Raw genomic sequence first — 23,119 nt, forward strand, 5'->3', positions numbered from 1 at the left:
TTCTTAGAGAAAATAAAAAAGTTGCTATGTAGAGTTATCCCAAGGAAAAGGGTGTTGTGGAGCAATGGAGCAGCACGTTGCATATGTACATGGATTTGGGAGTAGGTTGGAGGGAACCATGACAGGTTAGAGAGACTTGACAAAGAGTATCAGAGGGGAAGCCGTGTTAGTCTGGATCCGTAAAATGGACAAAGAGCCCCGTGGCACCTTATAGACTAACAGACGTATTGGAGCATAAGCTTTCGTGGGCAAATACCCACTTCGTCAGACGCATGTGAAGTTTGAGAATCTGACGAAGTGGGTATTCACCCCCGAAAGCTTATGCTCCAATACGTCTGTTAGTCTATAAGGTGCCATGGGATTCTTTGTCGCTTTTGATAAAGAGTATATCTAAGTCTGCATCATTGATTAGGGTTCCCAGATCACATCAGCAATACTTTATAGCATGAAAACTAAAATTTATTCCAGCAGACTTCACCTTTTACAGAAAGAGTTCTTTTCCACCCTGACACTGGCTGTAACTGCATTTCCAGAACTGTAAACTCCAGTAAACCCAAGAAGTTGTTCTAGACATTGTACTATCCTCGAACTGGGCATAGCACCAATACAGCACAGAGAAACAAAATGAACAACCATATTAAATTCTTGATCCTCTACATAAGATGGTTAATCAGCTTCTTTGGAATTGACAGGCCGGATCTTGCTGGAAACCAGAGTGTAAACATAAGGCCAGATTTTGTTGGTCTCTGTCCCAGAAAATGTGTGTAGGACACCTCTGCTCCTGAAAAATAGAATTAAGATTAGAAATCAGTATAATGGATTGAAAATTCTGGAACACATTAGGACTATGCAGTGTCTATGATCCCTTGCCTTCACATACAAAGGAGCATAACCAACGAAAATGAATGTAGCCTAAGCTCTCGAATAACCATTCTGGATTGCAGGTCAAGTTTCGGGTCAAATTTTTTGCTAAGTGCTGTGTAATTTACAGTAGAAACAAAAAGCCAATTATGCTTAATGTTCATCTAATCTACTCATTGATTCTTCACTACTTAGGGTATGTCTACATTGCAGCTGGGAGGTGTAATTCCCAGCTCAGGTAGATGTACATGTGCTACAAATAGCAGGGTGGCTGCAGCGGGAAGGGCGGCAGTTTGGGCTCACTGCCCAAGGATGTACCTAGGATCTTGGACAGGGGTGTACTACATTTTACATACAAGAGACTTATCCAGTCTGTCCCTCTGCAGTGCAGCTTTGCTCATTACAGTATATCTCCAAGCACATTACAATGGATGTGTCATCAGAAGAACAACTGCAAGGTAAAAGCCTTAGCCTCAAACTTATCAATGCATGGGCTTAACTTTACGTGTTTTACAAGCTTCAATGGGACTACTCACACGCTTAAGGGTCCTGGGTGACTTAGGGCCTCAGTCCCTTGTATTTCATGTCCCTTTCATTCCATATGACTATTTCAACTTTTAAAATGTTACTGAATGCTGCATTGCTTTAAAATGTTCAGTCTCAATCACTAGATCGTTAGCACAGAGCTGAAAGCAAGGCACGGCTATTACAACAAAACATGCCCCAAAATAATCACAGGCATAGGCAAGAACATGAACACATTCTCTTAAGAGCCAGTCCTACAAATAAGCATGTGAATAATCTTACTCGTGTGATTAGCCCTATTACATCAGGCTCCAAATGTTTACTGGTACAGAACGATAAAATGAAAAAAGTTACAGGGAAGGAAGCTGTACCTGGTAAGTCACTTTCAAAATTTTAGTGGGGTAAGTTCTTTCAAACTTCTTGAGAGACTTTTTTTAGTACGCTGTACACCAATATCTGGTTTGCTAGTGCACATATAAATATGGAGAGTTGAGAGAGTCCTGTTGTTCACGAGTTAAAACTGCATTTGAAGGCAGCTGGTGTGCTGAGAACACTGCCTAGCATGCTGACACCATACCCATCTGTTGTTTCTCGTCTTATACTTAGATTGTAAGCTCCTTGGGACAAGAGACCATCTCTGTTGTGTTTGTACAGCGCCTAGCACAAAAGGCGTCCTGGCCCATGACTGGGGCTCCGAGGCACTATAAGAATACAAATAATTCATGAGTCTGTTTTAACTCTTAAAGAAAGCTGTTGTGGTCTTTGTGCCTGGAACATGCTGCCAGTAAGTAACTAACCTCCATTTATCTGGAGTCTTAAAACTGATTTTCTGTTACACTTTTATGCACAGGTTTTGTTTTGTTGTGTCTCTAAGCTTTTATCTTTCTCACTGTCCACTGCTTTGAGAGGCTCTACCTAAAGAAGTTAAAAGAATCAGAAATGTTAATTTTAAAATCTTCCAGCTTCAATCAAACACACAGCATCCTTAAGAGACAGGTGGGGATCTTTCCATTTTACAGATGGCTCCATCTCTGTGTTCCAATCAGTAGATCACAATTCCTCTCATAAACTTCTGCTTACAGATACACGGCTATTTCAATCATGCGATTCCACCAGCACAATCTAAAGCTGACAGCTGAGGTGTTCTTTAAAAAAAAAAAAAAAAAAAAAAAAAAGAGCTCTGTCTAGCTCTCCCGCCCCCCCCCCCTTTTTTTAAAAATCACAAGGGGGGGAGCTAGACAGAAAGCTCCTTTAAAAAAAAAAAAAAAATCTAGATTAAAAACCATACATACAATTCTATTCTCTTAGAGGCACATGTGTTATAATTTGTATTTTTTATCATTTACACTGCACTTTCTAAACACAACACTATGTACACTTAAACGAGTCAACTGTCCTTACGCAGCAGATTAAGCATAACAGAGAAATGGTGAATCCCCCTATAATTAAATTTGACAGCAAAATTAGCCTCATCCCCTGAGCTGAACTCAAGGAAGGCTCTGCTTTGGGCTGAAAAGAAAGAGGAGAGAGAGAGCACAGAATCTAGCTAACCAGTGGCAGCAGAGGAGAAAGAAAGGCAAAGGAATCACATCTCACTGCCTGAGGTCTGGTCTACTGTAGGGCTTGAAACAGGCCTTGGCATAAGGTACAGCAGCCCTGGGGTGTGTTCTAATTTAAGGCAACTTCACCAGGGCTGCCCTGCAGCCCAGAATCCCCATAGCAGCGAGCACAACAGGTATTTCTGCTCCCGGCCTCACCTCTTCCACTACCCCTACACTGCTCCTGCCCTGGGAGAGTTCTTTGGCCCACTGCAGCTCTTTACGCTTGCCATATGCCACTCGAGTGGGGCCCTGAATCCAGCCCCAAAAGGTATAGCATATGGCTGCTGATTACGGCCAGGCAAAAATCTTAACACATACACAATTTTACTTGGGAGAGGCCACCTCAAGAATATCCCTGAGCAACCCAAGAACAGACTTGTGGAGACGAAAACTTAGCACTTATTTTTACAGGCATGGTCCGTATTACTTGTGTGCGTTCAAACTCACTTATATAATTCTATTACTGGCTTTGCAGCATCTTTGTATTTTCTTAGCCTAGCAGCAACAGCATCAGGTTTATCATCTTCCCGTTGGATTAATGGTTCACCCGTGATGTCATCGATCCCCTGTGTACAAAACAAACAATACATCATGAACACTGTGCCAGATTAAACCAGTGCCGCACAGTGAGCCATGGGGGTTGCATGGGTGTAACTGAGGATAGAATTTGGCCAGCTATAAAGAACTTGCATTCATGTAAGATGATATCACTGAAAGACACTTTACGTACTACAATATATATAGTAGATAAAAATCTGAGGCAAAGGGATAATTAACATTGATCTATGACACTTGTACCAGTTACTGTAAAACACCTTGTATTTTCCCTTGATAACAATGGCATCTGTGTGCTAGCTTGCATAACTCCCAGGATAATCATTTGTGCCATGACAGCACAATAAAACACTGTGGTATTCTGGATCACAGTAATTATAGTAGGACATTTTCTTACACCATGATTAACATAAATCTTATTTTCCTAAATAAATCTTGTCTGATTGGAAACAGCCTTGCACACAATCTTCAGCTGTCCTCTTAAGGCCCCCAAGCATGAAAAACCTAACTAGTTTTCTAAAACTTATCTAGCAAGAAGAATTCAACTCCCATGCATTCAGTACTTATTAGAGTAGAACAGGATTTCTCCCCCTAATATTTTTAAAAAGACTAATAAGCCATTCTTGAGTGGAGACATCGTCACTGATCTAGAAGTAGATTTAAATTTTCTCCAGTTAAAATTAGTCTTTAATGTGGTAAATTCTCTTACATGTACATCTGGTGGGTTGAACTCCATATTATACACTCTTCCACTAGCTGGGTGAATCCAACGAGCGCTTAGACGATCTTTTAGCGTCTCGAATGGGATATTTAAATTGATCACTAGATCCAATTCACAGATTCTGTCAAGTGCTTCAGCTTGCACCAGTGTCCTAGGAAAACCTGAAGAGAGAGAGAGAGAAAAAAAATGCCACATGAACTAACAAAGGACACTAATATTTATGGGATGGTGAACAACAGTTTCACAATATCAGCGCTGGTGTTGAAAAACCGCCAGTCCTCTGTGACAGCAAAAGCAATAAGTATCCGAGGCTTTCAATAGATGTACACTTAAAACAAACTAACACAAACACAAGAATTTACACTCCATGCCTTAGACAGCCCATTTTGTTGCATGCACAGTGTCTGATCCCATACTTCAGGGCTTAATCAAGTGTTTAAAATATACATGCTGCTTAGTTTTGCACAAGGGGTGTGGAGGATACTGTAGTGAGATGGTTTCTACAGCCATCACCAACACCCTGAAATCCCTACTTCCATCCCCTATTCTTACAAAAGATACCTTGCCCCCTCCTTTGTGATATCAGATACCAACAGCGAGAAAACATTTCTGAAGGGCAGATGGGGCTTTTCAAGCAGTTTAGGATGAGCAGTGTGGAGTGCCATATTTTGCTTAGAATAATCAAGTGTCCAGTATAATGGTATCCAGCGAGGGCAAACTGCGTATAATGCAAAATTACCTCCAACGTTGGTGTCAATAAGCCCAGTCATTCCAGGCCAGGATTTCACCCATCTGCTCACAGAGGGATAATTTCTTATTGTTTTCTCCAAGCTCAGTACCACCACAGACACTCATGGCACAGCAAGAGTCTAAGTACCTCCAAAAAAAACCCCAAAACAGTTCTGTACTGTGCTCCAGCAGTTACCAAGCACTGGATGATTTGAGATTATAACCCCCCACTACTCCCAACATTTACAGAGAGGTCAGCCGTTGACACCCGAACCTGGATGCATCACATCCAGAAGCCTTCCCACATGTACAAGGAGTCAGCTGCTCCCCATCCTGCATCTCTGCCGGTAACCCAAAGGAATACTCTGTATCCCTCCTGCTCAGGCTCAGAGGGAATTCTCTAGCGTTATCCCTCCCAGCCAGAGGGAATGCTAAAGCCTGCTACTCTCACCACCCAGCAGCAATGATATGCTGCAGTAAAAACCGATTATAAATATCGATCTCCCTGGGCACCTCAGATCTGCAACAAATTTGCACAGCTACATGTCATGCTGGAGCTTGTATTCTCCACGTACAGAGTGACATTTACTCCAGTCAGTTTTTATTGAATAAACACACACACAAAATAGTGCACCTTTACTACAATTCACTTTGGAGAACGGCTCCCGGCACCTGCTCCAACGCCAGCTGTTTTTTCTGCTTTGTAGAGCACATTTTCATTGCTAGCTTCTTTCTTTTGGTGGGAGGCAGAGAGACAGGGACTGGGCATGTTAAATCCCACGGCCAAGGTCATTCAGACCTTAAGGGCTGTTTTGCAGCATCAGAACCAATGAAGATAGTCCAAAAGAAAGTCTGGTTTTGTGATTTGCTCCAGGATGGCATTCGGAGCCTAACCAGGAGTCCCGATTTGGGGTTTTTTTTTTTTTTTATATAGGCTCCTATTACCCCCAACCCCCGTCCCGATTTTTCACATTTGCTGTCTGGTCATCCTAAGCTTAACGCTCAAGTCAGCTGTTTGGTCCCAACAGCACAGACTAGGGAAGCCAAAACGTTGCATTGTGGCACAGTGGTGAAAGTCAGAAGCCCAGAAGTACCCTAGACTACACCGAAATAAATATTGTGTGCACACCCTTACTCTCTACACCTGTATTTAAAGCCAGGAGCTGCGACGATTCTAGAACACCAGTACGACAGATTACCTAGAGTACAGTGACCTTATACAACAGGGCAAGAAGAGTCCACTCCCCAGAATGCACTTGTGCTAAGGACAGGCACGAAAGGGAGGGAAGCAAGGATCTCAGCCCTGCTGCTTGAAGGCCTTTGTGATGTCATAGGCTGAGCTGCCTCAGTTATATTAATTCATGTATATGTTTAAGCCCTTTAATTCTTCCCATTATTTTGCCCCCACTAGTTCCTGTAGTGAGGGGTTCCACAGGTTAGCTATATGCTGCACAGTGGACTGCAGTCTTCATAAAGCTTACTGCCTGAACTTCATCATTCAGGAGGAGTCTTCTTGTGAGCACAATACCCATACCAATGGCATGACTGCTCTTGGTCCCCACTTCCCTGGAAAGCTATATTGGTAGTTAAAACCCCAGGAAGACCTATTCACTTGGCAACATATTTACTCCCTCCAGGGGAACAGCTGACTCTTTAAATGCTCTCTTTTCTGACGTGTGCAAGTGGGTGACACACAGGTGTGCGTGTGTGTTTGTTTTAACGGAGGAAGTGAAAAAGCAACAAAGGCAGAAAGTGGAGAAAAGAAAGAAGGAGAGAATGGGAACATAGGGATTTTGTTAAGGGGCCTCAAGACTTTCTAGCATCCACCAGGCCAGAAACAACATGGGATACTGGAGACATACATCCCCCATTCTTTCCTGCCTGGACCTGGCAATAGGACAGTTTTTCACCTCCATTTGCAGCAGCGTTGCTTGATCTAGCCATCCAGGTATTCTTATTGATTTGATCATGCTCATATCTGTCCTCCAGTCACTCGTTTGCACCAGCAACACAGCAGGATTTCAGTGCCAGGAGCATCAGCACAAGAACTTGAGATTGAAGTCAATCTCTCTGTGGTGCAGCTAATGCAAGCAGAGAAGGAGCACAAAAAAGGGAAGCAGCAGAGACAAGGTAGTAGCAGAGGAAAGACACCGAAGGCAGCTAGAAGAGACTCAGAAATACGCATTTAAAAAAGTTAAATTTATCTTTGAACGGCAGCCTTGACCAGGTCCTTAAATTCTCTAGGTGTCAATCAAAGCCACTGCAAGAGAAACAAGAGCCTGCAGTTCAGAGCGTTGGTGTCCTTCGTGAGGAAACAAGATGATCATTTACACAAGTACCACAAACCATTCCAGTCACCTCATGGCAACACGGGCCAACACTGGTTGCTTTATTTGGAGAGAGACTTTATTTGCTTTTCCATGAACAGCAACATTTCAGTACAGAAATGATAAACCCTTGTATTAATGAGGCGTAGGTCTGAGTTCTAGTTTAATGATGGCCAAATTCTGGGATTCCCAGATTAAGGAACTACCAGAGGGATTGAATGATTATGCCCACCGGAAAAGGTCACCTCTCTAGGGAATGCTCTGAACAGAGTTCAGTTCTAGTGGGGGCCCTAATCTCCAGCGTATGCATTTATAAACAAACAGCTAATTCGAATGTAAATGAACAAGTGGTTGCTTATATTGTGTTCATTACCATGGTGTCTGAATGCTTCTCCATTAGTCAGTTTTTACCTTTAAGTTAATTAGAGATGCTCAGAAATGTTTCTTCTAAGATTCATTGAAAGAAATGGAACTTTTGCAAAAAAATGTTCATTTTACCCCCTCACATCCACTTAAACTCAAGCCCACTGCTCTACTAGTAAGTAAAATCAAATATTTAGTGCAACATATGAAAGACTAAATGCAAGCAACAGTGGAGACTAGGGGCATCACAGATTTTAACACTACACTCACTCTGATAAAACAATTCATATTTCAGGCCTGATATTTACAAAAGGCCTCTACCTGGGCTCCAATTTTGTCGCATTTAGACATCCCACTACTTGAGTGCTCCCACAATTGATTCTGGATGTAAAATTGGGGGCTCAATTATTTGCAGGAACAAAAATTCATCTTCACAACCAAGATGGCTATTAAAAAAAAAAGCTAATTGTGTTCAAAGTGTTTTTAAGGCTTCTGATTAGCATACACGATGCATGGTTGATACTTCACGTGTCTCTGAACAAGAAACAAGATGTGATTTATCTTGGCTTGTGTCCAGTCACTCCCATGCACCAGTTGCTTCATGTCATGATTTGGAACAGCAGTGTGAGAGAGATTGTCTGCTGCATAAAGCTGGTCTAAGTCAAGGATTCTGACATACCTTCTTCCCAGGAGAGACTGGCCAGACATATGCGCACTGCTCCTCACAGGAGTGGAAAGGAGGGGGAACAAGCTAGGGGCTTGTACATCTTCCCTTCCCCCCTCCCCCCTTCCTCCGCACAGAGGGTCACCAGCAGTGACTTCTCTCTCCCCTTGAGCTAAGAGAACTGTGACACAGAGCCCCTTAAGGTTCACAGAATTTCTGGTGGCCATAGCCCATAGTCTGAAAACTGCTGATACTGGGCTACAGAGACCTGACTGTTAAGGACACGAAGAACCCACAGGGGAGGAGGGAGCAGTAGGGCGAATGGTGACTGCAGACATCCTCGGTAGCAGTTCGCTCTATGAGGCATTATCCTATTGGGATCCCCCCACCCCAAGGGTGGGGGGGTCCACAGGACCTGGAGACCAAAAAATTATAGGGGACAACTAATGAAAGAACAGGGACAGGAGTGTGGTCAAAGGGACAAGCGAAGTGAACCAGACAGGGACACCGAGCAGAGAACCCCGGACAGCGCCCACTGCTCCTCGAAGGCGTCAAGGGAGTCAGTGGACATCACCCAGAGGAAGTCTGCCTGGATACGTGAACGGATGGAGGATCGGAAATAGGCCCCACAGTCACAGGAGACTCCATCGGCCAACCTCCTCATCCTGGTTTTATAGATGGTTGTTTTTGCCAGGGCCAGGAGGAGGCTGACCAGGAGGTCCCGTGACTTTGTGGGGCGACGGATAGGGAGTGCGTAAATAAAAAGGTGAGGGGAAAAGTGCTACCAAAATCTTAACAAAATATCCGTGAGGAGCCGGAATAGGGGCTGCAGCCTGGCGCACTCCAGGTAAACATGTGCCAGGGTCTCCCTCACGCTGCAGAAGGGGCAGGTGTCTGGGATAGGGGTAAACCGCGTCAAGTACACGCCAGTGCTCACGGCCCCGTGAAGGAGCCGCCAACTGATGTCCCCGGCGGGCCTCAGGATCAGGGTAGAGTAAAGGCTGGCCCACCGGGGCTCCTCACCCTCCAGAGGTGGCAGGAGGTCCCGCCACTTCGTGCCGGGGCAGTACGCAAGGGTGAGGACCTGAAGGGTATGGAGCACGAGCGTGTATAGATGTTTCCTTGGCACGGTCTGAAAACGGACCGGCTGCAGATCATGCAGCCGGCTCATGGTGCAGGGGTGGGGGTGGGGGGGCGGTTGGGTCCACGGGGCAGGGGCCCGATGAAAAAAAGTTTGGAGGGCTTGGAGTGGAGGGTGGGCGGGGCATGCCCTCTCGCAGGACCCGGTCGAGATAGACCCGAGCAGCGGGTGGCAAAGCAGACCTCACCTCCTGAAGTACGCGCCGGGGAGTACGAGATCTGGAGAGCCCCATGCGCATTATACTAAGCACTGTTCCATGCTGTACGACTACCAGGATGGTGATGTAAAACCCCTTCCATTAGAGTGACAGTATGTTGAGTGGAGCTTCTGACCTCTTGCTTAAATTAACAAAATCTTTCCTCAGTACCTGTGATCCCTTGCAAGTAGGATCTGAGTTTCATTTTCAGAAGCATGAGTCTTTAAGAGGAGACCAGCTCTGAACAGCTCTGTCCTAAAAAGCGCTCCGAAGTGTTTTTGCTTCCTCCTTCACCCCTCCCTAGCTGCTAAAAATATTGAAAAGCTGTGCTTGGTTTTATTTCTTTTCCTGTGAAATCGTTCCTGGAAAAGTAATGTCTTATTCAAAGAAATAGGCTTCAAAAGGTTGAAGCGGACTGGGATTTTCAATCCACAACGAGCTACCAGAGCAGAGGGATACAAGATTATTGCACCCAGGATACCAAAATCATGCACATCAGTTTACTTACCGTCAAGTAGCCAATGCTGAGACTGCTTTTTCTCCAGCTCCATCATCATGACACTGGTGATGACATGATCCGGTACCAAAAGGCCTCGCTCTAAATACTGCTTTGCCAAGACACCAACTTCTATTAAAGAAAACAAAACAGAATTTTTGGGGTTTGTTTTTAATTGAAAAACACCACACCTTAAAATTTCTCCTTGATAACACTAATCCAGAAACCCCTCCCTACCCTCCCTTTTGTTCATTAGCTTTGTTGGGAACACTTCCTTGTTATTGGTGTCTGGGGACATTTAACAGTGCTGTGGGAAAACCTAATTTGCCAGCTGCGAAGTTGTAGGCTAGGGAATAAAAAGAGTGAGGCTGCCTTGAGGCGCAAAAGCGGCCAGGAAAATGCCAGTGATTGTTGGCAGCTTTTTCTTCAATTGATTGGGTGAAAAGAGGCTGTATAGATTCTTGATTAATGGACAGCAGAACACAGAAGTGCATTTGTGCTAATTTTTGCAATGCTGGATGTATTTGCAGAATTTTAAGAGGGACATACTGCCAATGTTGACTCCAAAAACGTAAAAATTACATATTTATTTTATTTTACAAATGACCCCCTCTCTGAAAGAGTTTTTTTCTGAAGGAATAGTATCCTTCCACTGCACCTTCAGTGTACAAGTTAACAATGTAAGAACCAGAAAACAAAAATGGCCATAAGTTAAATGATTCTGTTGAGTCATCAAGGCTCAGTAAAATCAGACTAGTAATAAGCCAAAAATAAGACTAAAATGTTTAAAACTCTGTTTTAATAATGTTAAGTTATTATTAACACAGGTAGCGACATTTAGAAGTTACTATTAAACATTTATTTGGTGGTGGTGCAAAGGCTAACCAGATCAGGGCCCTATTGTGCTAGGCGCTGTGCAAGTAGACTATGAATTTAAACCTTTTTCTATAGGCACAAGTTTATGCATAACCATTGCAATCCCTCAGAGAATGGATTTTCAACAGAGTACTACAGGGATGATAGCAGGCTCCCATGAGTGTGAAAAATAATTAGAGCACCGGAACACTGCACAGACATTCTGAACAGTGCTGGTAATTTAGTAGGATTAAACTTGTCTGAGAGTTTCTCTAATCCTATTCTTCCCCCTCTTTCTCTCCCCCCAGAAAAAATATTAAGGGTTAAAGTGGTGTAAAAAATGTGCACCATCCTTTACATAGGACTTTAGAGAGAGGAATTCTCACAAAGTCTGCACACAAAACACTAACAAAGTTAAACACTGTTCATCAAAAACCTGAACCCACGCTTGAGCTTTTACACAAAGCATTTTGTTATTGTTACTGAATACAGAACTTTGCTTTCTAGCTACGCTTCTCTAGACCAAAAGCTTGAACTTGGAATGTGTATTTCTTCTCGGTTTGAATATATATATACACACCCAGGAATGAATAATTTTAAATACTTTTGCAAACTTACTGTTATACGCTTCAGAAATCTCAAGAGTTAGCTTAATTTTTCTTAAATCCAGTGTTCATTTTCAAAGTCCATTGTTGTACCAGTGCAAAACTCAGTGTAGTTAGGATAATTAAATCTTAAAACAGTCTTGCAATAGCCAAAGTCACTCAAACAGCCATCACCCACATACAATTAGATCTATAACAAGAACTTGTTATTACTGTTGTCATTGCAAATTTGAGTATAACATTTTCTGCTTCAATAGGGAATGCTGTTTTTTCAACCAAGTATCACAGCCTCATAGGAAATGTCAGCATCAGATGGAATAGAGGGTGGTTAAGGCACCAGAGTGGGACGCCAAATGTCTAAGTTTAACTCTAGCTCTGCGACAGATTTCCTGTGCAGCCTTGGCCTAGTCACCTAATTTCTCTGATTCAGTTCCCCATGTGAATAATATCCCTTGAGTCATAGGGTGCTGGCAGTTATACAATATTAAGAACTGTAAAAAGTATCACTTCTTACAACAGGAATTTCATAATTAGAATAAAAGTGCATCTCCTCCTAACCCATATTTCATGGGCTTGAACTGCCTAAGCAACAGTTGCCACCTTAAGCTAATATTTCCTGGAATTTCTACCAACTTTTGATCAACTCACTTGTACATTTTCCAGTGAGGCAAGTGCATACAATAACCATGCTCAAAGGTCCTTAACTAGTTTTTTTTAAAAATGGTGTGAAGTACATGCGAGGTGGAAAGCTATCCCTTGACTTCAGTACTAGTGTAACTATCACAATTCAAGTGTTCCTTTTAAAGGAGGTGCCCTTACCAGCCTAGAGTTGCAACATTGTGTCCTTGCAGGAGTTTGGACCTATGAAGTTTTTACCTTTTACTGGGTAGGAGAAGGAGTATACCACACAGTTCTCTGTCACAGACGGGTTGCAGAATTAATTCATCTGCAAACAGCTGCCTCTGGAAACACAAATCATCTCCACCAGATTCTACCAACCTAGGAACAGAGGTTCTCCAGAAACTTCATTTTCCTAATGGTGGCAAAATACTATGCCCCAAAACCAACCACACGAGCTCAAACACAGCTTGAATCTTACTGAGAATTCAGTGCAATCATTTCAAGAGCTCCATATTTTTTAAATCCTATGCACTTAGAGAGCTTAAAACCGGACTTATTTAAAACAGAGTAATGTCTCAACGAGCAACACATTTCATCTTATGATCTGAAATAGGGCACAGGTTAAAAGATTTTTAACCAGTGAATACAATACTCGATATATTTTTATCACTTGCTTTGGGTAGCATACACAGGCTTGGGTGGATGAAGACACATTTGGCTAATGCAAATGTATTTAATTCTGTCCAATAAGACCTCCACTGGGAACTATGTCCTGTACTTGCAGGGGAATGGGCTCATTATGGAGAAGGTTGCTCTCATCGACTGCTGGAACAAACCGATGTGCTGCAGTCAGTCCATCAATAAATCTCGCAACAGAGCTAGGACTAGAATTCTGCTCCTTCAGTTCCATTTACACAGGACTCAGAACTAATGGGGGGGGTCAGGAGAAGAGGGACAGAGAGAATGACACTTGTTTAGCTGATGATTGTAGCAGCAGCAAGTCCTGTATCCTATCTTTCAGCCCTCTAGAGGGCAATGTCTCACATACACACTCACCCTCCACAGCACCAAGGTATGAATGAAGTGCTTCACCATGGTTTCCTTCCGTCTTTTTACCAAGTCTCTTCATCTTTTAGTCTTCTGTAGCTTTTACAAAAAAAAGTTTATTCACATGAACAGAATGTGTTTTCCCCTTAACTAGCTGAAGCATTATTAAAACCTAAACACTATGTCTGGTAAACAGAGTAAAGCAATTCACTCATTTTGCCTCAATATTCTTACCCCCATAGGATAGCAGCGTGTTTTGGAGGATACACATTAACTAATAAACAGGGGGAATGCAAGACAGCCTGAAAAGCCCTCCAAAGAACAACTAGTTAATTAGGACCAATTGTAAGGTTAAAACCGAGACTGAGTAAGAATCAGTGCACAACTTTACAACCCCAGGAAGTAGGATAAAACAAAATAAGATTGGGCCCTAGAAATATCCTAGAACTGAGATTATTGCTGCCAAGTAACATTAAAAGACTACATGGATGTCCAATTCTGGCATGTGAGAATGTAGTCTTTAAAGAAACACTGGGGAACACTGTAAGGCAAAAGATGGACTGCAAAGATGAGCCACTGGACTGAGATTAATGGGGTACTTCTCTTTCTACGGATAAATTTAAAATAGCATGGGGAAGTCAGCTATTTGCCTGTTGTTGTAGTAATAGGGTAAGCCTGTGTAAATACAGAGAGATGACCAGGAGTGACTTTTACAATTGAAGGCAATCCATTTCTGTACTGGAATAGTCACCAGTTGTAATGAATGCACATTGCCACCACTACTGCACTGTTGTTCACTTTTCTCCTGCTTCTTAGGTCTCTAAACACATCAGAGGGAAAAACATGTGTCTTATGCAACCTGTGCACAGGCATCCTGTGGGCATGAACTTTTATCACACCCTTCTGCACGCACATTTTTTGTTACCTGTTCACGTGGTCTGCACTAAGCCAAGGGCTTGGCAAGAATGCACTTGTTGCTAGGGAGAGACACTCCCAGATTCAAAGCATTGCAATTCCTAATATGAACTGGTGTTCATAACTATGTTTACTTACTTCGACACAAGGGAAAGTTTTCTATACAGATCCCCATTGACTTCTGTGGCAACCTGTCCCCACAGAAGCAGTTGCTGGACTGGGGTCTAGGTCAGTTTCTCAAAAATAGGCCAGACCAGACATGTAAAACTTGTACATCCTTCACGCAACACTGAAGCCGTGGTCACATTCTTGTACCTGGAGCACATCCATGGACCTAGAAGACGCTGCAACATACTGCAGCTGATTCACAGTCTAGTGAAGTTCTGGAGACCCCTTGTTAAAATTCCATCGCCACCATTTCCTCTGTGAAGGGATGGTTAGGATGATTTCCTTGCCACTAATGGACTGCTCTTCCTCTCTAGACATTGCTAAGTCATCCCTACCAGATAGGGCTTACCCCGAGATTCATAAAATGCCTTCTGAAAAGCAAAGGTTTTTACCTTTGGAATGAACCCACATTGTCCTGGGTGCCAGGTATTTTATATAGACTTCTCTACAAAGTCTTCATCCCAGCCTCCTCTGAATTATGTCATTGATTAGTCTCGCTCTAAAAAGCGGCATATTTTTTAGGAATGAAGTTTATACATTTCCAGGGAAGTTCACTTAAAATGAGGTTAATTTGCCAAGTAGTATTCTCTCCTTTCCAGGACATGAGAAAGCATTTTCTTTAAAGAGGAAAAATTAATATATTCCCATAGTGATCTTCAAAGTTAACCCAGGGAAAAGTGGTGCAGTTACTGAACCTTCACCTGACAGAGGTTGGGATGAATTACTACTTGTCACAGAACAAACCTCATCCTGAAGTGCTAAGAGCTCCTATGAGGTATTTATGTGATTCCCCCCATCTCTTTAATATTGGTATTATTTGTATTACAGTAACATCTGAGATTGAGGCCCCATTATGCTAGGTGTTGTACAAATATATAGTAAGAGTCCAATCCCTAAAGAGTTTATAAGATAAGCAGACAATGACTGGAGAAATGGAACTTTATTACTCCATTTTACAGATGGGGAAAACGGAAGCACAGTAATTAAGTGACTTAGCCCAGATCACACAAGGACTCTGTAGCAGAGCAAGGAACTTAATTCAGGTCTCCAGAGTCCCATTCCAGTGCCTGAACCTTCCTCTTCTCCTCCCACCCACCCCCAAACCCCAAAGACTTACAAAACCACATCTCACATAACTGATTAATACATCTGTAAGGAACTGCTGGTCTGATCTCCGAAAATCCCCAAATTCCACCTCCAAGGACAGATCCCTGGAAGGAGCCAGTAACAACTTCTCCTTTTTTGGTTTAAATAGAGCTTTTCTAGGTTTATTACAGCATACAGAGATCTGCTGATTGAAGCCACATGTGTAAATACAGCCCTCCGATACAATATATTGCCTGAAATGTCAGCTTTATACTCCCACTGAGAAAGTTTCAAAGTTAAGTTTCTCATTTCAAACCACCATCCCCATGCTCTAAATATCTAAAATGGAACTTATTATTTGTATTACTAGAGCATCAACAGACCAGGACCCCATTGTAATAGGTGATGTACAAACACAGAACAAAATCCCTGTATGTATACTAAGAGATAATCATGCTCTAATAATAAGAATATAGCAGTAGGGATATATTATCGACCACCTGACCAGGACGGTGATAAGTGACTGTGAAATGCTCAGGGAGATTAGAGAGGCTATTAAAATAAAATACTCAAATGTATGCCCCAAATTAAAAAACTTAGTAAGAGAACTAAAAAAAGTGTCACCATGGCTAAACAACAAAGTAAAAGCAGCAGTGAGAGGCCAAAAGGCATCCTTTAAAAAATGGAAGTTAAATCCTAGTGAGGAAAATAGAAAGAAGCATAAACTCTGGCAAATAAAGTATAAAAATATAACTAGGACAGCCAAAAAAGAATTTGAAGAACAGCTAGCCAAAGACTCAAAAAATAATAGCAAAAAAGCTTTAAGTACATCAGAAGCAGGAAGCCTGCTAAACAACCAGTGGGGCCACTGGACGAGATGCTAAAGGAGCACTCAAGGACAATAAGGCCAGTGCGGAGAAACTAAATGAATTCTTTCCATCAGTCTTCATGGCTGAGGATGTGAGAGAGATTCCCAAACTTGAGTCATTCCGTTTAGGTGACAAATCTGAGGAACTGTCCTAGATTGAGGTGTCATTAGAAGAGGTTTTGGAACAAACTGATAAACTAAACAGCAATAAGTCACCAGGACCAGATGGTATTCACCCAAGAGTTCTGAAGGAACTCAAATGTGAAATTGCAGAACTAATAACTGTAGTCTGTAACCTATCATTTAAATCAGCTTCTGTACCAAAAGGCTGGAGGATAGCTAACGTGATGCCAATTTTTAAAAAGGGCTCCAGAGGTGATCCAACAATTACAGGCTGATAAGCCTGACTTCAGTACCGGGCAAACTGGGCTGAAACTATAGTTAAGAACAAAATTGTCAGGCACATAGAGGAACATAATTTGTTGGGGAAAAGTCAACATGGTTTTTGTAAATGGAAATCATGCCTCACCAATCTACTAGAATTCTTTGAGGGGGTCAACAAGCATGTGGACATGGGGGAATCCAGTGGATATAGTGTTCTTAGATTTTCAGAAAGCCTTTGACAAGGTCCCTCACCAAAGGCACTTAAGCAAAGTAAGCTGTTATGGGATAAGAGGGAAGGTCCTCATGGATTGGTAACTGGTTAAAAGATAGGAAACAAAGGGAGATATAAATGGTCAGTTTTCAGAATGGAGAAAGGTAAATAGTGGTGTCCCCCAGCGGTCTGTACTGGGACCAGTCCTATTCAACATATTAATAAATGATCTGGAGAAAGGGGTAAACAGTGAGGTGGCAACATTTGGAGATGACACAAAACTACTCAAGATAGTTAAGTTCCAGGCAGACTGCGAAGAGCTACAAAAGGATCTCTCTAAAACTGGGTGACTGGGCAACAAAATGGCAGATGAACTTCAGTGTTGATAAATGCAAAGTAATGCACATTGGAAAGCATAATCCCAACTATACATATAAAATGATGGGGTCTAAATTAGCTGTTACCACTCAAGAAAGATCTTGGAGTCATTGTGGATAGTTCTCTGAAAACATCCACTCAATGTGCAGCGGCAGCCAAAAAACCAAACAGAATGTTGGGCATCATTAAGAAAGGGATAGATAATAAGATAAAATATATCATATTGCCTCTATATAAATCCCTGGTACACCCATATCTTGAATACTGCGTGCAGATATGGTTGCCCCATCTCAAAAAGGATATATTGGAATTAGAAAAGGTTCAGAAAAAGGCAACAAAAGTTATTAGGGGTAGGGAACAGCTCCCATATGAGGAGAGATTAATAAGACTGGGACTTTTCAGCTTGGAAAAGAGACTACTAAGGCGTGATATGATTGAAGTCTATAAAATCATGATGGGTGTTGAGAAAGTAAATAAGGAAGTGTTATTTACTCTGTCTCATAACATAAGAACTAGGGGTCACCAAATGAAATTAATAGGCAGCAGGTTTAAAACAAACAAAAGGAAGTATTTCTTCACACAACGCACAGTCAACCTGCGGAACTCTTTGCCAGAGGATGTTGTGAAGGCCAAGACTATAACAGGTTCAAAAAAGAACTAGATAAATTCATGGAAGATAGCCATTGAAGAACCTATTAGCCAGGCTGGCAGGGATGGTGCCCCTAGCCTCCATTTGCCAGAAGCTGGGAATGAGCGACATGAAAAGGATCACTTGATGATTACCTGTTCTGTTCATTACCTCTGGGGCACCTGACACTGGCCACTATTGGAAGACAGGATACTGGGCTAGATGGACCTTTGGTCTGACCCAGTATGGCCATTCTTATGTTCTTATCATTTGACTCTGGACTATACAGCTGCTGCGAATACTGATCTAATGGTTCAGTACTAGTCCAAAGCCAAAAAAGTGTTTCAAAACCTTGTTAAGGCGGCATGAGAATAATGTAATTACCCAAGATCTAATTTACAAAACCCAAGCTCTTGAAATGAATAGTGAGGGACATTGTAAGTTTCACACTGCTCACATAAACAACTCATCCTTAGCAAGAATACAGAAATGCAGATTTCATTTTCCAAAAGTAGGAAATAGAAAATGCCATTCCACTATGTTTTTCTCTCCATTCATTCGGTTGCTACAGGGCACATCTATATCACAAATTAAGATAGAATTGTAATGCAGGTAGGCACACATGTGCTAGCTTTACTCTAGCTAGCACAGGTAACAGTAGCAGCAAGGACTGCGTTGGCTTTGCCGCCCCAGTACAAGCCAGCAGGGGACCCTGGGTACATACTCAGGTTGGTAGCCCATGCTGCTACATCTTCACTACTACCATTACCCGCACTAACCACATTAAAGCTACAATAGGTATAGCTTCCTACACTGCAATTACAATTTAACTTGCACTGTAGGTGTAGCCAGAGACTCCAGTGATGCTTTCAAGTAATGGCAGTATGTTAAAGTAATCTTTGCCCTTGAAAACAGTCCCCTAAGCATAGCTCCTTAGCTACGTTCGGGGCCGTTTTAAACAATGGAAGGGACTCCCTTCCCTAGCACTTTCAGCGCATGCCAACTGACCGAAGAGTCCAGGCTCCATAACTGAGCCTCCCATGTGACAATTTGGGATTTGCCCTCCATAGAGAAGTTGTGGCCTGTAATAATGTGCAACTTGCACATTCATGTGTTCAGAAGCGAGTTGCATGAGCCACTTTTTAGTCGTTGGTCAGACTGCCGTAAAAGGGAAGGGGCAGGGAGCAGTAGCATGAGGCTGGCCATGCTAGTCTTCCTGTGGAATGGCCAATCCTTAAGAGGATTAACAAAACCTAAGCAATGCAAAAAATTAAGATTCTTCCCTCATGATTTCCTCAGTGTCACTGCCCCATCTCCCTCCTCCATTCACAAGCCAGCCTCCTCCCCCTCTCCCAACCAGATCACACATTTGTCAAAGCCAAGGCTGTGGTTACAGGTTTGCTACATTTCTTGCCATTAGATCTTGGGTTTCCAGCCAAGGCTGCTGGTATTTAAATGAAAACAAGACAAAAGAGTGAGAAAGTTACTGCTGTATTGGCTCATGGAGAATATATTTCCAAACACATAGACTTTAAGAAAGTGTGATCTTCACGGCACAGCTGCTGCAAAGTTCTGGAGTGCCCGGCTGCTAAGAAACTGGCATGGATGAAAAAAATGCAGCACAAAAGTCCTGAAAGAAAAGCCAAATGGGAAGGGTTTTAATTTTTCAACCACCCTCCAGTTACCTTCCCATGGCTAGATTTCTCAAGATAAGCTCATACTTTCCCCTGTACAAAGTAACCTTTTACACGATTTCTTGTTTATACTTCATCTAACTTATCTAACGTTAATGAAGAAAAGAGACAGTTAATTCAACACTAGCAACAGTTAACTGTGTACTAAGATGGTTAAGTTACAACAATGATGGCCAACTTTCTGAGGCCAGAAGTTGTGCTTAGGATTTTAAAGACACCTGAAGTCATCTACCCCAAGGGCCTATGCTCCCTTCCTCCTATGGACACAGAGGAAAGCACAGACTTGTGTGTTCTGGAACCATTGCCATGGCAGGCTACCAGATTCTTCTAACCCCCCAGAAAGCTCCACACAGATGATCCACTAAGTAGTCTCAGTCATGTTTATTACAGCAGTGCCTATAGACCAATCAAGAATGAGGCCCTATTGTGCTCGGCGCTGTACCAACATAGGAGCAACCAGCACCTACCCCAAAGAGCTTACAGTCTAAAAACAGACAGATGCACGTTTGGGATAAGCGATAGCATGCACAAGCACAGTTAACCATGCGATGGCAGCAAATGTCATGTTAGTTCCACGGTTATTTCTTTTTGGGTGGGTTTAGTGTGGATAAGCTAAACAGAAAGAAAAGCAAAGGGAGCGGGGACGTTCAAGGGAAGGGTGTATGGGGACAGGATAGAAGAGGGTAAGAGGGGCAGGTGTGGAGTGAAGTCAAAGTGAGGAAACTATAAGGGAAGATGGGAGAGGGTTGGGCAAACAGCCAATCAGCACAGAGTAGAGAAAGTCCAGTTAACGCTGTAGAAAGTTCTCTGAATGTCCAAATGTCCATGCTTTGGCTGCTTCTGCTCCTACCTGCTGGAGTCTCCAGCTCCATAAGCAAGAGTGATTCAGGGATCAAGAAAACACAAAAGTGGTCTAGCGCCACCCACCTCTTCCAGGTCCTGTGTCAAATACAGCTCAGACTGAGCCGAGACTCTAGCCCAGAGTTTCTGCCTTTGACCTAAATGTCTTTGATACTGAGGCCTTGGCTACACTTGGGAATTCACAGCACTGCCGCGGCAGCGCTGTGAAGCGCGAGTGTAGTCGCGCCGCCAGCGAGAGCTCTCTCGCAGCGCTGTATGTACTCAACCTCTCCGAGGGGAATAGCATGCAGGGCTGCGAGCGAGCGTGCAGCGCTGCAGGCACTGATTACACTGGCGCTTTACAGCGCTGCACTCGCTGTGCTCGGGGGGGGGGGGTGTTTTCACACCCCTGAGCACAGCAAGTTGCAGTGCTGTACAGCGCCAGTGTAGCCAAGGCCTGAGATACAGAGTCGGGCACTTCACACAGTTCAGATATTGCTTGTTTGTTTTTAATACCAGTAAAACAAAAAACCCTGCAGGTGAGAATTGACCATACCAATGTCAACTTACGAAATCCACATCATCTTCATCCCTGAGTCAGAGATTAGTAGAATGAAGGTATTTATTTATCACCCTCCCAGGAGGTTATGAGGACTCAGGCTGTACAACACTATCTGTTCAGATTTAAAATGACACAGATAAAGGAATGCCTGTGCCCCAGCTCAGGTGCCCTTGCCACAAGTTAAAGTTACATTAGTAGCACATTCCCACCTATAGGACAGGTTTTGCTGCCTGGACTTACATGATCAACTCAAGATCTCCCATCTCAGATTCCTAAAGCAAATCCAACCCTCTCAGCTCTCCACCCAAAGCCTGGTCAACTAGATGGGACTTTGTACAACACCCTCAAAGTCAACAAGTTCCAGCTATTTCAGACCAGGGGAAGTGAATTCTATATTTGAGGGGCCCCTCACAGCGCACATCCTGTTACCAGGTCCCTCTCTTCTGTAGAGGGGGAGACTCAGCTCAGGTACCTCTGCTGATCTCTCCCGCAGCAATATCACATGGGGAAGAGGGGTAGTCCCTCGGGTAGGATGCTCCCAGACCATTTAGTTCTTTGTAAGTCAAACACAACAGCTTATATCATTCCCAGAAACAAGTGGGTTGTCAGTGGGATCCCAGAATTCTAGCGTCAGAGGCTCAAGGCAAGATGCTCTGCTTTTAAAAGTGAGCCGATGAAATTGAAGCTTGTGCAGAATGCAAAGAGAGATTTAAAGTATAGCCCTATATGGCTCATACTACACAGTCCGACTGGAAAGGTGGGAGAGGCCTGGATACTATTAGTAAGGTTCATGTCTGTAGAAGGGTTCGGTTGGGGTCGCCCCACTTTGGAGTGGCTGGGAGCCAGGCCGCCTCCCTACTTAGGTCCAGGGAGTTGGGGAATTAGCCTGGTGAGGTAGGAAACAGTCAAGTGCTCAGGCCCTCAGGCAGGGGCTGAGCAAATAGTTCAGGAACAGGCCCAGGCCCTGGGTCAGGACGGGGCAGCAAACAGTCTGGAGCTCAGACCCTCAGGCAGGGGCTGAGCAAATAGTTCAGCAACAGGCCCAGGCCCTGGGTCAGGGCGGGCAACACTCAGTCTGGAGCTCAGGCCCTCAGGCAGGGGCTGAGCAAATAGTTCAATAACAAGCCCAGGCTCCTGGTTCTGAGCATCTGGGGCGAGGGGGAGACTGCCACCCGTGAGTGGGGTGGCAGGGGGGACGCAGGCCCGCCCATTTCACTGCGTCCCAGCCCGGAGCCCTAACAGTGGCAGGCAGCCTGCTGCTGTGTCAGTGGAGATCCTGGTCGTAACACACACTGACATCGGCTCTGGGTGTGCCCTAGCCAGACTAGGGTCAGCTGCCCCCGGGCTACTTCCTACCTCCCCCTCTAGCAGTACCTGCATCTGGTCGGTCTCCTCCACGGAATCAAGCACCATGGGCTCCTCAGGGCACTCGGCGAGCGGTAGGCTTGGCAGCTCCTCTGGGTCGCTTCTCTCCGGTAGGCTTAAGAGCATCTCCGGGGTCTGGTCGTCATCAGGCCTTAACTGGTATGGCCAGTCCTCAGGTCGGTCACAGGCTGCAGGAGTCTCCCCAGCGGGAGCTAGGCCCCCAGCGTCTGGCTTCTCCAGCGGCCAGGCAGCTTCTGAGACCTGGGGTGGTGCTTTTATACTTCCTGTCCTGCGCTTTGACCTTTGGGGGGGTGGGTGCAGGCTCCAGTGGCTCTGCCCACTTTGGCATTCGGAGGGGCTCGTCCCTCTCTGGGGCGGCTGGGAGCCAGGCCGCCTCGCTACAGTGTCCAACAGGAAAGGAGCCGGCCAGCGTTCTTGCCAGATGCGGGTTTACTGACATCGTTGCCATGAACTCAGAACCTAACCAAGCTATCCCTTCTTCTACTGCCCAAATTGAAAGCCTTGGTAGTGGGCAACTATCTCAACTAAATACCCAAGCTGCCGCCCTCATCTCACCAAAGTCAGTTCAGCTTTATGTAAATTAATCCTCAGCCTACTTGCTCTCATCAAGAAAGTGCGAAAGACATTCAGTAGCACCCTAGGTTTGAGGAGACAGATGATAGCTCTAGTCTTAACTTTAAGCACATGAACAG

The 23,119-nt window shown here is 43.9% G+C and overlaps 1 protein-coding gene across 4 annotated transcripts in view; it reads right to left on the reverse strand.

Annotated features, from left to right (window-relative positions):
• Positions 1 to 289: 289 nt before the first annotated feature.
• The window catches only part of AK4 (adenylate kinase 4), a 70,134-nt gene continuing 47,304 nt past the window's right edge, over positions 290 to 23,119 (reverse strand). For 3 of the 4 annotated variants that reach the window (XM_034779128.1, XM_034779125.1, XM_034779126.1), the window contains 4 exons: positions 10,192 to 10,311; positions 4,252 to 4,424; positions 3,435 to 3,553; positions 291 to 781 (listed from right to left, as the gene is read on the reverse strand). In XM_034779128.1, the coding sequence (XP_034635019.1) occupies positions 667 to 781; positions 3,435 to 3,553; positions 4,252 to 4,424; positions 10,192 to 10,311 (527 nt within the window). In that variant the 3' untranslated portion in view covers positions 291 to 666. Of the gene's footprint in view, positions 782 to 3,434; positions 3,554 to 4,251; positions 4,425 to 10,191; positions 10,312 to 23,119 lie in introns of all 4 variants that reach the window. The other variant, XM_034779127.1, reaches the window with a different exon arrangement.

Source organism: Trachemys scripta, chromosome 8, assembly GCF_013100865.1.
Source record: "Trachemys scripta elegans isolate TJP31775 chromosome 8, CAS_Tse_1.0, whole genome shotgun sequence".
NCBI lineage: Eukaryota > Metazoa > Chordata > Testudines > Emydidae > Trachemys > Trachemys scripta.